Source organism: Abramis brama, assembly GCF_963993115.1.
Source record: "Abramis brama genome assembly, chromosome: 5".
NCBI classification, from domain to species: Eukaryota; Metazoa; Chordata; class Actinopteri; order Cypriniformes; family Leuciscidae; genus Abramis; species Abramis brama.
In genome coordinates this window covers 5,867,488-5,882,724 of record NC_139967.1, presented here as the reverse complement: position 1 = coordinate 5,882,724, position 15,237 = coordinate 5,867,488, and the positions used below count along the sequence as shown (strand labels likewise).

The following is a 15,237-nucleotide window of genomic DNA, read 5'->3' as shown; positions in this document are numbered from 1 at the left end:
CTTAGCAGATAAAAGACGTTTAGGCCTACATAGCCTACGCAACAAAAACAAAATGCAACACAGAGTTAAAAACATACAGAACACAACTTACCTTACTTTTACTTGGCTCTGATAGTCACCGGTGAAATCTCTGTCAGGAAATGTACAGGAACATTGGTTTGGTCAGAGAAACGGGCTCGGTTAAACCCATAGACTGTAAAAAATGTTAAACCTAGAAAGCGAGCTAAAGTACGTTAAGTGCTGACGCTGAGAACTATTCAAAAACGGGGCAGTAAGTTTAATGCTCATATCATATAATGCCAGTTTACATGGAACTTACCACCTACAATATAACTTACAACAGAAAATATAATTTGTTAACTAGCTATTTGTACGATAGTTAATGGAATTACCAAAAAAGAAAAGCATAGTTCAGCAGCTCAAGCAACACACTTTACCTCAGCGCGGTTCGTCTGACTTCGTTTAAAATGGCGCGGCAGCAAGGTCAAAGGGTAAATCACAAATGTTTTAATAAGTTCGTTTTTTCATACTTAAATATCATGTACTGTAGCCTATCAGTTTTTATTTTATTATGTCAAGTTAATTATGGTCAGACCCTACCGTTACATACATTTTAAATACGATTTCAGTAAAATTAATTTATTATTAAATTAAATTGTGTAACTTCGTGTAATTGCATAAAGTTATGACAAAGACAACCTTGTCCATTAGAGGCTATATATAACGTTATATATAAATATATATCTTATGATAAAACTGGAGAGAAAATACTTGTTTAAGTCATTCCACAATCACTCCCACAACAGCAACTGAAAAATACGTTGAATCTGGCATGTTTCATATTTGCCAGAAGAGAGCCATAAAATAATGCCCCTCCCTCCACCACCTCCTGCTGCGCCACCACCGATTCCGGAACTCTTCAGGGTTGCCATCCATTTGCCAACATCGTACACAAACCAAACAAATGCCAGAAGAATCCAGAAAAGGCCCGGAAGATTTTGCTATCTTATGGCGTGTAATGTACTTTACTGTTTTCGTAAAGGCCCTAGAAATTAGGAAAAACTGCAGAAATATAGAACTTACAATGGATGCTAGATGCTTCACATCTGCTTTGATTAACAAAGAAATATATGTTTCTGTTGATCACTGGCAATAAATAAATACAGTCCACTTTGATTTTATAAAAAAAAAAATAGAACATCATGTCAGGGTCAGTGGGACAATATGGTGTGGTTATGATTCTAGGCTAGACTGGGTAAACCTGTACATTCTTCTATCCTGCTTCCGTTACAAATTTGCGGGGACCAATCACGAACTGGCTTATCCACCTGGCGCGCTATTGGCGGGTTTAATCCAATCCAATTCCTTTTAACCTCTCGACGATGCTCAATGGCCTCTTTAGTGTAGCAAACAAATCGCTCGAGTGGGTGTAAATACCACTCACTTTCATGTTTTTTTTTTTTTTGCACAACCTGCAAAAATCGCTCGATGCCATTGCTGCTTCTGCAAACCGCTGACCAATGCTACAAACCAATACATTTGTTGACACGTTTCCCGCCTGGAGTTTTCGCAGCAAAGTACGTCACCTGAATCGTTGGTCTGATTGGTTGAAGGACTATCCAAATGCGTACAGAGTCATTTGAACTATGCCCGTTGATCACGCCTCTTGTGCAGTAGAAAATACAGACCAGACTCCACAGACTAATGTTCAATCTTAAAAGATTGAGCTGTTCTGGTGATAGCCAGACTAATTCTTAGGCTGCATCACAAGTTAAAATTGTGGATTGATATTATTCAGAACATTTCATCAAATTCCTTCTGTGTCAGAATCAGAGTACATCATCACGCCGACATATGAAGGCGGAGGAGTTGAAGCTGGCCATAGCATCTGTGCAGAGGACTTGTCTGGTTCTCGTGTGCAGAGGATATGTGCCTATCAGTGATGCGCGGGTCAATGTATAAACAACCCGCACCCGACCGACGTTTTCAACTAACCCGCCCGCAACTCGGACCGCAAAAAAAAGAAAAGAAAATATTGTACCCGACCCGCATTTTTGGACAGAGCGCAGAGCGGCATTTTTAAAAGGACGGAGCGTCGCCCTCGCCCTATTTCTCGCTCCAATTTCGCTCCGCGCACACCACGATTCTGAAGCATGCTCAGTCAAGCCTGACTCAGTCTACTGTTGATGACTGCAAGATGGATTCTATTTTCAGTCAAAACTCGGCTCAATAATGGAGTTCAAAAAGTAGGCTACTTCAAAAAGGAAAATAAGAAGTCATACAGGTGTAGGCTACTATAATATAAAACTAACTATAATGTGGTAGAAGAAAACGAATGTGGAGACATCGTTCCAGTCAGTAAAGATTCATTTTGGAATCTAAAAAGACACATCTCTCGTAAACATGCAGTGTGATGTGAACACGCTGGGAAGAAAGCAAAAGGTTAGCAAATTGAATACGGTAACCTGTAACAAAGTGTAAATTAAATATAGCGTAATATTCAAACAATTGATACAAACCCATTTAAATTTTAATCCTGCGCGCTGCGCAAAAGTTCAGTTATAAGAATGTTGGCCTAATAGTTAGGCTAATTTAGCCTACTTTTAAAACGTTTATGTATATTTTTTTTATATTTTTGTTTATATAAATTTTATTTATATTATTAGGCCCATTTATTCGTTTTATTTTACAGCAGTTTGTGTGTACAATGGATATACGGCAATTTAAATTTTAATCGTGCGCGTTGCACAAAAGTTCACTTATCAAAATTCTGGCCTAATAGTAAATTTACTTTTAAAATTTTTATGTAGGCTATATTTTTGTTTATATAATTGTTATTTATATTATTAGGCCCATTTATTCGTTTAATTTTACAGGACTTTGTACGTAGGCTATATTCCTTCTTAGTTCTTACATAGGCCTAATTTGTAATTTGAAATAAAACATTTCTATTTGAAAAATGTTGTTGTTGCTCATCAGTTCTTTAGGAGGTAAGGCTGTGGTCTAAGCTAAAAGTGATGTACATGTAGATTTTTATTTTCCTTTTTTGGAGCGAGCGGGGGGCGATTTGAGTGGAGCGCGGAGCAAACTGCGTTGAGCGCTGAGCGATGATGAGCGGAGCGGCCTGATGTAGCTTTGAGCGGGGAGCGAACATTTCCGTGAGCGATGATGAGCGGAGATTCTCACCGCTCCACTCCGCTCATATGCTCTCTAGTAGGCTACTATATAAATTACAAAGGTTTAATTGGCGTCTTTATATCAAACGACCCGACCGCGACCCGAATATCATTAAAAATATTTTTGGATGACTCATAACCGCGGGTAACCGCGGGTGACCGCAGGCACCCGCTCATTTCGGATCAACCCGCGCATCACTGGTGCCTATGGCTCTTGTGTCTCATTGTTTAGAGTCTGAAAGTGCTTATAGTCAAGAATGAGGCCAATATATTTTGTTCAGCATGATTATTTAATATAGCAAAAATAAGGCACAAGGTTAGAAAAAATAAGACACAACAGGTTTATAAAGAGATATACAATCGTATATGTGCAGCTGTAGGCCTTTTTTTTTTTTTTTTACAAACATCCGCAGAATTGAACAATGCTGGAGCAGTCAAAGATATTTAAGAAGAATGTTGACCTTTTAAAGGGATACTTTAACTAAAAATGAAAATTCTGTCATTATTTATTCATGTTGTCTATTTTTCCCCCCGAAATATATTTCTTCTGCTCAAGAAAGTCATGCAGGTTTGAAATCATGAGGGTAAATAATTAATGACAGCATTATAATTTTGTGTCTATCACTTTAAAATATAGCATTAAGGATTTCTGGAAATTATACAGAATATCATTTATCCTTTGGAATCATACAGATACAATCTAACAGATCAGGATGCAGTTTTCTGGTTGCTCCATTGCATACTAAACATAGAATACATGTTACACAAGAAACAAGTCAATAGACAATGACAATAATAGGAACAATGAATAGACACATTTGCATAGAGTCATCCAGGGATCGCACAGAACCCATAACTCTACACATAATTAAATGAAATTGTTTATTATACATCCCTGCATAATACCCCAAGATATATGAATATGATATATATAGACAAAGTGGCACCACTCAAGACTCAAGTCCCATTATTCATCTACAGTCTTCCTGGTTTTATGGATCTGTTTCCATTTTCGCATCATTGTCTTCCAAGTTAAGATTTAAAGATTTATATTCGGAGAGTAATTTTAGGATGTCAGATCTCTCACTTTTCTTGGCCTGTGTGATGATACTTTCCAGGATGGGCTGCATGGAATAGGCATATTCCACAATGCTTCTAATTTGATCTTTTGCTCCTTTGTACACATATCCACCAGTGTGCACACCAATCAGATAGCAGTGTTCATCAAAAACTGGAGAGCCAGAAGATCCGTGAAAGAAACAAGAGTCATAATGGATCTGGTTGTCATGATTTTCCCATTTCTCTGCCAAAGACTGTTGTGTCATCACATGAATGAATTCGGCATTCTCAGATTTGTGTTTCTCTTCAGCCTTTTGTAGATTCTCTTTCTCAATGATGAAGCAGGGGTCCATTTTCTTGACCCCTTCTCCTGGATGTCCCACAATGCAGATCTGACCTCTGTTAGGTGGGGGGCCATGAATGTATTGACTGAGCAATCCAGTACCGTTAGCAATTTCATCAGTGGCTTTCAGTTCAAGAAGAGCAAAGTCAAGATACCTGCCCATGTTGTCTTTGCCATAATAGTACGCTGCAACCTGTTCCTTGATCGGCACACACTTGGTCTCATTTGCTTCCAAATCTTCATATCCAAATACAGCAGTGAATGTCTTCATGGAGAAAGAGTCAAATTCTCCAATAACATGAGCATTAGTGAGGATGAATCTGTCAAAGAGTCGGAAGCCGGTTCCTCTGGCGGATCCCTCCACTCGAATCTGACACACTGAGTCAGAGAGTTTCGTGAGCTGCTTCACTTTCTTCACCTCCAAGAAACTCTGAACGCTTTTATCATATTCTGCTCTGAAGAACTTCTGGAACTGAGTCTTGTTCTTAAGGTTCTCTCGCTGCTTTAACGTCTCCATTAAACCTTTAAACTGAGAACGCAGAATTCCCAGAATCTCTTTTGAGTTAATTATTTTAGAGCATTTAGCTGAAGTATTTGTGGATTTCATTGCGTTCCTCTTTTGAGTTTCTTCTTGTTCAGTGTTGACGGGATGCTGGTTAGAATCAACGTTTTCTTTCAAATCAGCGGCTGAAGCTTCATTCATTTCAGGGCTGACATCACTCAAGAACTCTTCTTGGCTGTCTGGCAGGTTTTTATCACTGATAACAATGATCTCAAAATGCTTTTGATCAAGATGCTGTACAGTGTTTGACATTACATGATTTATCTCGCTCCTAAAATCACGGAGTGCACACTGTTTCTTGAATATGACATCGATGAAGCGTCCGTCACGCCGGAGAGCATCCTTCAGTCTGTCTTCTTTGAACGCGTACACACAGACATCCTCAACTTTCTTCATCAGCTCATTGTTTTTCATTAAGCGTTTCACTTTCACCCCTCCTTTTGTTTTAATGTAAAAGATTACAAAGTTCTCTGATTCATTGGAGAATGAAAGCCTTCCAGTTGTTTTTATCTTTGTATCAACATTTCTAGTATTTTTGATGAAGGTTATGTCTAAGCGCTCATCTTTTTCAATAAGACAGCAGGGGAAATCAGCCTTCACAGCAGCTCCAAAAACTTTTCCATTGGATCTCTTGATGACTATTTCTTTCTCCATGTTTTCTTTGTTAATCATCTTGAAAATCTTGTTTGTATTAAGAGCATCAAGCACAGTCTTGGATGTATCACACGCCACTGCATGCCTCTTAGATTGGTAGTGGAAATTGAAACTGTGGCTTTGCCCCTTGTTGCACTGTTAAATTCAGAAGAACAAGAATACAAAAAGCATTTAAACATTTATAAATAAATGATTTACATGATTAGAAATATTGTGCAACATTATAATATATACAATATAATATATACAATTTCCCAGATTTAATTTGGATCCACAAGTCAATGATCACAACAGTTCATAATGTGCACTTTTATTTTTTTAATTCTTTAATTTAGGTGTATTATTCATGAAGTAGAAGATCAGCCACTGATTCGACAGTGATCTGAAGGACAAGAAATGCAATACAGGTAAAGGCATTTGAATTGATAAGCACCAAGTACAATTAAAATTCACAAACCTGCTGCATATGGCTTTTTGATGGACCCTCTTTAACTTTATCCTTGAAAAAATCATTCTTCCTTTCCATATTAAAGGGTTAGTTCACCCAAAAATGAAAATTCTGTCATTACTTTATTTTTGTTTGTTTTTTTGCGCACAAAAAGTATTCTCGTCGCTTGATAAACTTAAGGTTGAGCCACTGTAGTCACTTGGTCTATTTTAACGACGTCTTTACTAACTTTTCTGGGCCGGCAGATATCAATTACCTAGCAGCCTATGGAGGAGTGATCCAGCTCTCAGATTTCAACAAAAATAACTTAATTTGTGTTCCGAAGATGAACGAAAGTCTTACGGGGTTGGAACAAGTAATTACTGACAGAATTTTCATTTTTGGGTGAACTAATCCTTTAATATGGGTTTACCATCATATTGTAAATCATAAGCAATGCAATAAATTGTCACTCTAAAGATATGGCTTTTTAAAGCAGCTATCAAGAAGCTTTGTCTTTCCAAAATGTTTTAGCTAGAGTAATTCCACACACACTTTTTCATGAGACCCTTAAATAATCTTCACCCAATGATACAGATATGTCAGTGTGCAACAAATCTTTAGAGGATCACGGCCATTGTTTCCTTTTTTCTTGCTCGGAATATAATTTTTTTTCTAGAACAATGGCATAAGAAACATTAAAACAGCATATATTAGTATCATTAATTGAACACATTTGAATCTAATACAATTCAGGACATTACCAAAATTACAATTGATATTGCCACACAGAATTATTCAAAAGTGCACTCAAAAGTATGTAAGATTGTTAGTTTCTTTAGCATGCAACATTTAAAAATATGATTAACAATCTCAGAGTGGAAAAATAGTAGTTCATTAAACTTTCTATAAATTGCAAGTCTTCTAAAGCCATAGTGCTTTGTGCGAGGAACTGACCAAAATTTGGTATTTGTATTTGAATATATGCAGAAACAAATGTGGAGGGAAAACCTTTATTGTTTGAAAAACTTAGTTGAATAACGGCATTTTTTGATCTGTTCGTCTTCCTTACACATGACAGGATCCAGAAGACTGGGAATATAGTGCACAATATAGACTACTGTTATTGTGCTATTTTATGAGCTTGACAACTCCGTGTCTGTGAACTAATGATTAAAGACACAGGTCTTTAAAAAGTTTTATTTATTTATTATTATTATAAAAAAGGTTATTTTGCACTAGCTTATTTGCTTGACCTGATGTTTCACTGATGTTTTCATTGGCTGAGACATGAGCAATTACCTAAAACTTTGTTATTATTGAAATATCATGGGCTTACCTGCACCTTTTCACCAGTTTGTGACGCCCCTTTGGCTTCACTGTTGCTGTCAGTCTGCTTTTCCTGAAATAGACATTCCACAATCTTTACCATAATTATTAGATTAAGGCTAAACATTTCAATATGATCCCCATAAAGAATGTCAATAGCCAAGCTTAGAAATTTGAAAGTCAATATTTATAAATCAGATATATGTCACTGGAAAATATTTCACATTGCTGTTATTCATTTTCTTTGCTGGTGTTGATCAAGAGTGATGTTGGCAATTCAGTGTTTCTGTGAAGAAGATAAATGATGAGCTCAAGATTAATATCTCAAAGAAATCTGATTAAAAAAAGTCTATTATACTGCATTACTAAAGTATAGTGCACTCTAAAAAATGATTCGTTGAATTTACTAAATTTTTTATGGTAAGTGGTTGCACACAATTGATTTTAGCTACATTTAAACAAATGCATTAAGTTGAACTTATTCAATTTTAGTTCAACATAATGCATTTGTTTAAATGTATCTTAAATCAATTGTGTGCACACTTAGCCTACCATAAAAAAATTCAAACGAAATTCAACGAATACATTTTTTTTTCAGTGTACATAATTGGTAAATAAAAATTGGCTTACAATCCTGTTGTGTGAAAAATGTGTATTTTATATCTTATATTTTTCACACAACGGGATTATTTCCAGAATTATCAAACGCGAGCCGATGAGACGTGACAAAAACTCTTTAGATTAGAGCCAACTGTTTGCACTTTTTATGAAAACAAGGCAAATTTAAGTCTATATTGCAGACAGTATTTAATAAGCATTAGATTGGACACGTTCGTCGTCCAGCAAATCTTCATTCAAGAAAGCCCCGTTGTTCGGTGAAGGACGAATTCATTCATTAAAGTCTAAGTTAATCAATAATATTCGCATATAATCTTTCGCAGCCCGCGGTCTTTGAATGCAGGAAAAAACCCACCAAAGCGCCTCAGGAACGAAAAGTCACTAATCCTAACACATTTGGTACCATTGCTTCTTAGTGTAGGCTATTTAATGTAGCATATGTAGGCCTAAGTTTTTTTTATTTTTATTTATTTATTGTAAATTCTTTCACAAATAATTCACAACAAGCGCATTTTATCCTTTACAGTAGGCTATTTGTTTTTTTCATTAGCCGCCTACCAGTAAAAACATAAAAGTAGATAACCGAAATCAATAGAATGTTTTTTTTTATAATTATATTTTGTTGAATATGATATTTTGTTTAAAAAAAGTTACCTTATGTGATTTAAAATTAGCTTAAATGAAGCAGGAGAAAGTGCGTGTCGTCTGTTTTCCTTTGTTTGTGAAGATCATGTGATCTCATGCAGCGCGCGCAAAAGATTTAAAATTCTTCGAGTGTTTTGGCGGGTTATAGACCATTGTAAAAGCTGCATACCGCCATCTATTATGTTGGAGAAAATCATAAATTTATAGTAAAATGATCAAATCAGAGTAGCCTACAGTATTTGGTAAAATCGTGGCTTCATTGATCTTGACCAGATTCACATAGAAATAATCTTCTGTTTGTACTTATAAAGGTTTTAATTTTTAAATATATTTTTATTATCTACCTTTTATCTATAGGCTACCCCGATTATTTTGCCAGTGTTTGTCGAAGTTGCTTTTAATAAGTGATTTACCTTCATTTTTCCAAGAGGAATCTATTTTGAATGGAATCATTTTATTTTTATTTAACTCAAAATGCTTCACATATATATGCTTTAATTTACAAATAAATATGTTTCTGTTAATCACTGGCATGGCAATAAATAAATACAGTCCACTTGAATTTTATGAATTATGTTTTGTTCAGCTCATAATATAAGATGTAGAGAAACGCATCCAGTTGGACTTTTTTTTTTTTTTTTTGCACATCTGCTTTAATAAACACCTTTTTAGACTACAAAATTGCTCCCGTTCTTACATTATGGTGTGATTCTCCTCCGCGGCTCGACATTTAAATGCCTTTTTTTGCGAGTAGCCTAAGCAGCGTTTAAACATCGAGGCCATAGTCACGGCAGCCAGTCACCAGTCCGAATTTAACGTAGGCTATACCTCACTTTTCGTGACGTTGGTACAACTTTGCATTTTAAACCGGAAAAACGAAATATCTCATAAAAACTAAAGAAAAAAACATCCACTTTTCCTTTAGTAGCCTATTAAACATAATGCTGTGCTATTGTTTATTTTATTTTTTATGGTGTGCCACCTAGGCCTAGGCTATAACATCTCAAATGTGTTTTAGGGTTTCATGACCCTTTAAGAAGTTAAAGACATTCCAACGTTATATTCCAAATAGTGATAGGCTATAGTTTAAAAAGAAACCAGGAAATCTTACCTTGTCCAAGTAAAAAGGGAATATAGATGGTGTAGCCTACACTAGTGTGTAAACGTGACGTCTTAACTTCAGAGTTTCTGTTCTCATCTCATTCGCTCCACGCTCGCTTTGATCTGATTTCCCGCTCTTCAGTGCCTGCCCGCCCACAAGGGAATCGAAAGTAGGCTACTAGAATTTATGATGAAGCTACTTACTCACTCATGTACGGTGACGCATTGCTGCCACATATACATATTATTTTCCCCCTCAATTATGTCGTAATAACGAGATCTTATGTCGTTAAAACGACATTTTTCTCGTAACAACGAGATGTTAGGCTATAGAATAGAATAGATAGCGCTTTCGTATGTACTAGCCTTCTGTACAACCAAAGCGCTTTACAATCATGTCTCTCCTCAACCACCACCAGTGTGCAGCATCCACTTGGATGATGCGACGGCAGGCACAGTACAGGCTACAACGGCGCTGCGCTCACCACATACACCAGCTATTGTGGAGAGAGGAGAGAGAGTAAAACGACATATTTTCTTGGCCTTATAAGGACATGTGTAGTCATGTACAAAATATGCCTTTATCCACATACAACTGATAGCCTATCACGCCTTTATCACACTTCTACATTCAAAAAGCTTAAGCAGTAGCCTAGCAGCTCCCAATCAGAGGCGAACACTGAATGGGGGCCCCAGGCAAAATTAATCAATGAGGCCCTTTTAAAAAAAAAATCTTTTATAGGTCTATATGCAGAGGTGGACAAAGTACACAACTTCCTTACTTGAGTGAAAGTACAGATACTGGTCAAATATTACTCCGTTACAAGTAAAAGTGGTAAACACCGATTCTTACTTAAGTAAAAGTACAGAAGTACTCGTTTTTAAAAGTACTTAAGTATCAAAAATAAAAAGTAAATGTCAATGCATTGTTTTATTATTGTTGCATTGTTGAATGTAATACTTACAGTACCTTATGCCTCTGAATCTATGCCTGCCTACCCTCATATCAATATCACATTTATTTCTAGAACACAGTTCCAGTAGTGGGATTGAATATGAGATTGAATAAGCGCACTCAATAACGTCTACAATGGTTTCGGACACCCAAATGGCTGTTCCCTCAAATAGTGCCCTTGGCTTAGTTTTTTGGCTTTTTGACGTCAACCCGACTTTCATTTCCAACCAAAATCCAACGTCTGTCCGACGTCGGGTTCTGATGTAAATCTGACGTCGGGTTCTGACGTCAGCACGACTTTCATTTCCAAACCAAAATCATCCCCTGACTGACGTTACTAAACGTAGTGGAGTAAAAAGTATGATATTTGTCTTTCAAATGTAGTGAAGTTAAAGTAAAAAGTTTCCAGAAAAGATAATATTCAAGTAAAGTACAGATACTCAAAAAGTGTACTTAAGTACAGTACTCAAGTATATGTACTTTGTTACTGTCCACCTCTGTCTATACGTTTTTTTTTATATAATATAGCCTATATAAGATTTATTTTTGTTAATAGGCTATATTTTCATTACCTAGAGATCAGTGGCGGCTGCTGGTCTTTCAAAGAGGGGAAGCTCATTTTCGGCCTACATCATAAAAATTATTCATTTATTTATGCGTAAATTCTACGTTCCTTTTCAAGAAAATGCTCTGTGAAAAATGAATGTAATAATATAATAAAGGTAGAAATAATAATATGATAAAGTATAATAATAATGCTACTAATAATAAGATATTTTTTTTAATATTTTTGAATTATTACTACTACTAATAATATAAAAAAATATAATAAGTAATAATATAATAAAGGTATAAATTTATAATTGTGTGAAATGTATTATAAAAATTGGCTAGCAATTTCGACAAGCAAATACCAAGAAATAGATTGCAGCAGTTTGTCTTTGAAAAATCCGCGATGGGACTGAGCTCGAACAGCTTCAACATCAGCGACTTTTTATTGTATGAAATCGCTGTCAATCAAAAGAGACACAGCCTTTCGACAGACCGTCCAATCATCACGCGGAAGCCCGGAGTCCAGGCCAGCCCACTCCCCGTTCACCCCCAGAGAAGCTGAGCTTCCATGGGCGGGACCAGAGTGGTAGAGAAAACATATGGCTCTCTCTCTCTCTATGGCTCTGCATTTTTCAAAAAGATTGTGAGCTAGACTTGAGCTGAAAGAGGGGGGTGTCGTGACCCTTTAATGTTTTCAGGAAGCTAGAGACACCTTCTACTGACCTTCATGTAGATACATTTCACCATTTAAATATCATAAGTAATAAACCAAGATGATATTCATTTGCAAACTTGACGTGACTTATTCCTTCTAACTAGAAGACTTAATTCCTTTAAGTATAAGGGGAATCTACAGAGCTCACATTATATGGTTTAATAATAAATGACTGACAGGTAAAATCTGCTCACACTGTAACTATTGATAACAGGGAACATCTGGTCACATTGTAAAGGTTTATAAAAATAACTTCACAACAGGTAAAATCTGGTCACATTGTAAAGGTTTATAAACATAACTATTCATAACAGGGAACAAATGGTCACATTGTAAAGGTTTATAAAAAATAACTATTCATAACAGGGAACATCTGGTCACACTGTAAAGGTTTATAAAAATAACTATTCATAACAGGGAACATCTGGGGCCTAAAAAAAAAAAAGTTTGGTTCCGGTTGGTTGTCAGTTGAGGTCATGGGTCGGTAGGGAATATATATATATATATACACTCAAAAAAATGCTGGGTTGTTTCTGTAAACAAATTGTTGGGTTGATTGCGCTGGGTCAAAAAGTTGGGTTGTTTGGGGTACTGTAAGCACATTATTGGGTTGCTCATGCTGGGTCAAATGAGTTGTAAGGGGGTCATTCACAAATAAATCGCTGGTTGGGTTATTTTGACCCAGCAACTGGTTACTTTAATTCTTTGCGGAACTTTCTGGATTCTTCACTTATGACTCGAGGAGCACGCCACTCAGAGCAGGCAGTGTTTCATGGTAAGTTAATATGAATGTTTACCTATATTTTTAATAAGTTGTGGTGGTAGCAGCAAGCTAATTTCACTGTACAACATACAGTCTTTGATATGGAAGTGTGAGGGGTAACATATTTATTCTGTGAAACATTTATTAGCCACAGCTAGCCGGTTAGAATTTTTGACAAAATGCCGCATCGTTAAATCCTTTGTTGAAATTAAACCAGCTATATCAGCAGCCTTTTTGAAATATGCAGTTGAAATTCTAAATTCATCATGTAGGCTAATTATCGTAGGCCTATTCATTGTGGACGTTTCGTATTTAAAAGTGAGAAAAGCGTTTTGTATGAAATCCATACGCGCAGTTTCCCTCACAGGGGCCCTGTCAGGGGCTCGTACGTAAAATCAGCGGGAAATGAGTTTCTAATGTAGGCTAGCTAGTGAGTTGTGAGTGAAAAGTCTGCTGGCGTAGTTTTAGAAATAGCCTACTCGTCAGAAGAAGTGACTGAGGTAAGTTCCAGCACAGTCTGCGTGTCTTCTGTAATGTCTCAAACCATCGTTTCTGCCAAAAAAAAAAAAAAAAGGCTTTCAAGAGCTTGATATAGCCTAGTTTTTTTAGTAGCAAGTAGCCCAGTTGCCTGGTTTATACTCGACGCGTCCGCACGAGCGCGAAGGTGCGCGCGGCAAAAATGACGTCATTGCGGTGTGGGCGGTCGTGCGCGTTGGGTTCGCAAGACCCAATTTCGCCTGGCGGTGTGCGCGACATTTTTTGTAACAACGCGCGCGGCGCCGCATCCGAAGATGAACGACTTCGAGCCGAATCTGGCCGAGCTCGAACTTCTCACCACACCGGCACCCAGTTTGCACGTCTAAATGAGTTGATTACATTTAAAAAATGAGCATACAATAGCATAAAAAGTATTTTTAATGAACATAAAGGTCCATGTTTAATAAAAATGTTCACGAAACTTAATGAAATGTTTAGTGAAATTAGAAAATATGTAAGAGATCGTTAATTTAGTTATATTGTATATACATTCTCATATCCATATATTTTGTTTTATTGTCACTAGTAATAATCTCAGGGTTTACTGGGTTTTACACGATTCTTTTTGTAGTGTGGTATTGGTGGCGGTGTACTAAAATAAACATTTGTCACGTGTAGCTTCTTCTTCTAACCGCTGATTCCTGATGGTTCAGAGGATAATTACTTGAGTCGCCCCCTATCGTTTCAAAGAATAGTACAACGGCGAGCGCGTCAAGTATAAACGCCTCGTCCGTTTGGGGAGGTGCGCGCGCAGTCTGGGGAGACTCGCTCTGCGGAGCCAGGCGAAAGTATAAACAAGGTTTAGAAAGATTCGGGGACGCTCTGACGTAGATTAGAATGCGTGATTTTTTTTTCCTCTCAGGCGGCCTTCTACATTCCGATTGGTTGCCGCCGAACCGCGTCAGCTTATTACCATAAAGTTGCCATAGGCTATTACTCGGGTAAGGGTGATCGTTCGTTGGTCTGCTCCCCTATGGCGGGCCGCAGGTCCAAAAATAGGACTAAAGCTACTCACTTTCCCACTGATATGCCAGCGGTGGATCTGTATACGTACTCTCCTCACACAGCGAGCGACTCACTCTCAGCGAGCGACTCACTTTCCTCTCACAGCGAGCGACTCACTTTCCTCTCACAGCGAGCGACTCACTTTCCTCACACAGCGAGCGATTCACTCTCCTCACACAGCGAGCGACTCACTTTCCTCACACAGCGAGCGACTCACTCTCCTCACACAGCGAGCGATTCACTCTCCTCACACAGCGAGCGACTCACTTTCCTCACACAGCGAGCGACTCACTTTCCTCACACAGCGAGCGACTCACTCTCCTCACACAGCGAGCGACTCACTCTCCTCACACAGCGAGCGACTCACTTTCCTCTCACAGCGAGCGACTCACTTTCCTCACACAGCGAGCGATTCACTCTCCTCACACAGCGAGCGACTCACTTTCCTCACACAGCGAGCGACTCACTCTCCTCACACAGCGAGCGATTCACTCTCCTCACACAGCGAGCGACTCACTTTCCTCACACAGCGAGCGACTCACTTTCCTCACACAGCGAGCGACTCACTCTCCTCACACAGCGAGCGACTCACTCTCCTCACACAGCGAGCGATTCACTCTCCTCACACAGCGAGCGACTCACTCTCCTCACACAGCGAGCGACTCACTTTCCTCACACAGCGAGCGACTCACTTTCCTCTCACAGCGAGCGACTCACTTTCCTCACACAGCGAGCGACTCACTTTCCTCACACAGCGAGCGACTCACTTTCCTCAGCTGGCGACTCACTCTCCTCA

General features: G+C 37.9%; 1 protein-coding gene across 3 annotated transcripts; it reads right to left on the bottom strand.

Annotated features, from left to right (window-relative positions):
• Positions 1-3,457: 3,457 nt before the first annotated feature.
• Positions 3,458-9,964, bottom strand: LOC311083206 (serine protease FAM111A-like). Of its 3 annotated transcripts, none has more exons than XM_084114565.1 (4): positions 9,925-9,964; positions 7,775-7,836; positions 7,561-7,623; positions 3,458-5,929 (listed from the first exon to the last, which is right to left on the bottom strand). In XM_084114565.1, the coding sequence occupies exons 2-4, from the start codon at positions 7,787-7,789 to the stop codon at positions 4,169-4,171; spliced, it is 1,839 nt and encodes a 612-aa protein (XP_083970691.1). In that variant the 5' UTR covers positions 7,790-7,836; positions 9,925-9,964; the 3' UTR covers positions 3,458-4,168. The 3 variants fall into 3 exon arrangements, with proteins under 3 accessions (XP_083970691.1, XP_083970690.1, XP_083970692.1); XM_084114564.1 differs by lacking the exon at positions 9,925-9,964 and adding an exon at positions 8,823-8,879; XM_084114566.1 differs by lacking the exons at positions 7,775-7,836; positions 9,925-9,964 and adding an exon at positions 8,823-8,882.
• Positions 9,965-15,237: the final 5,273 nt, after the last annotated feature.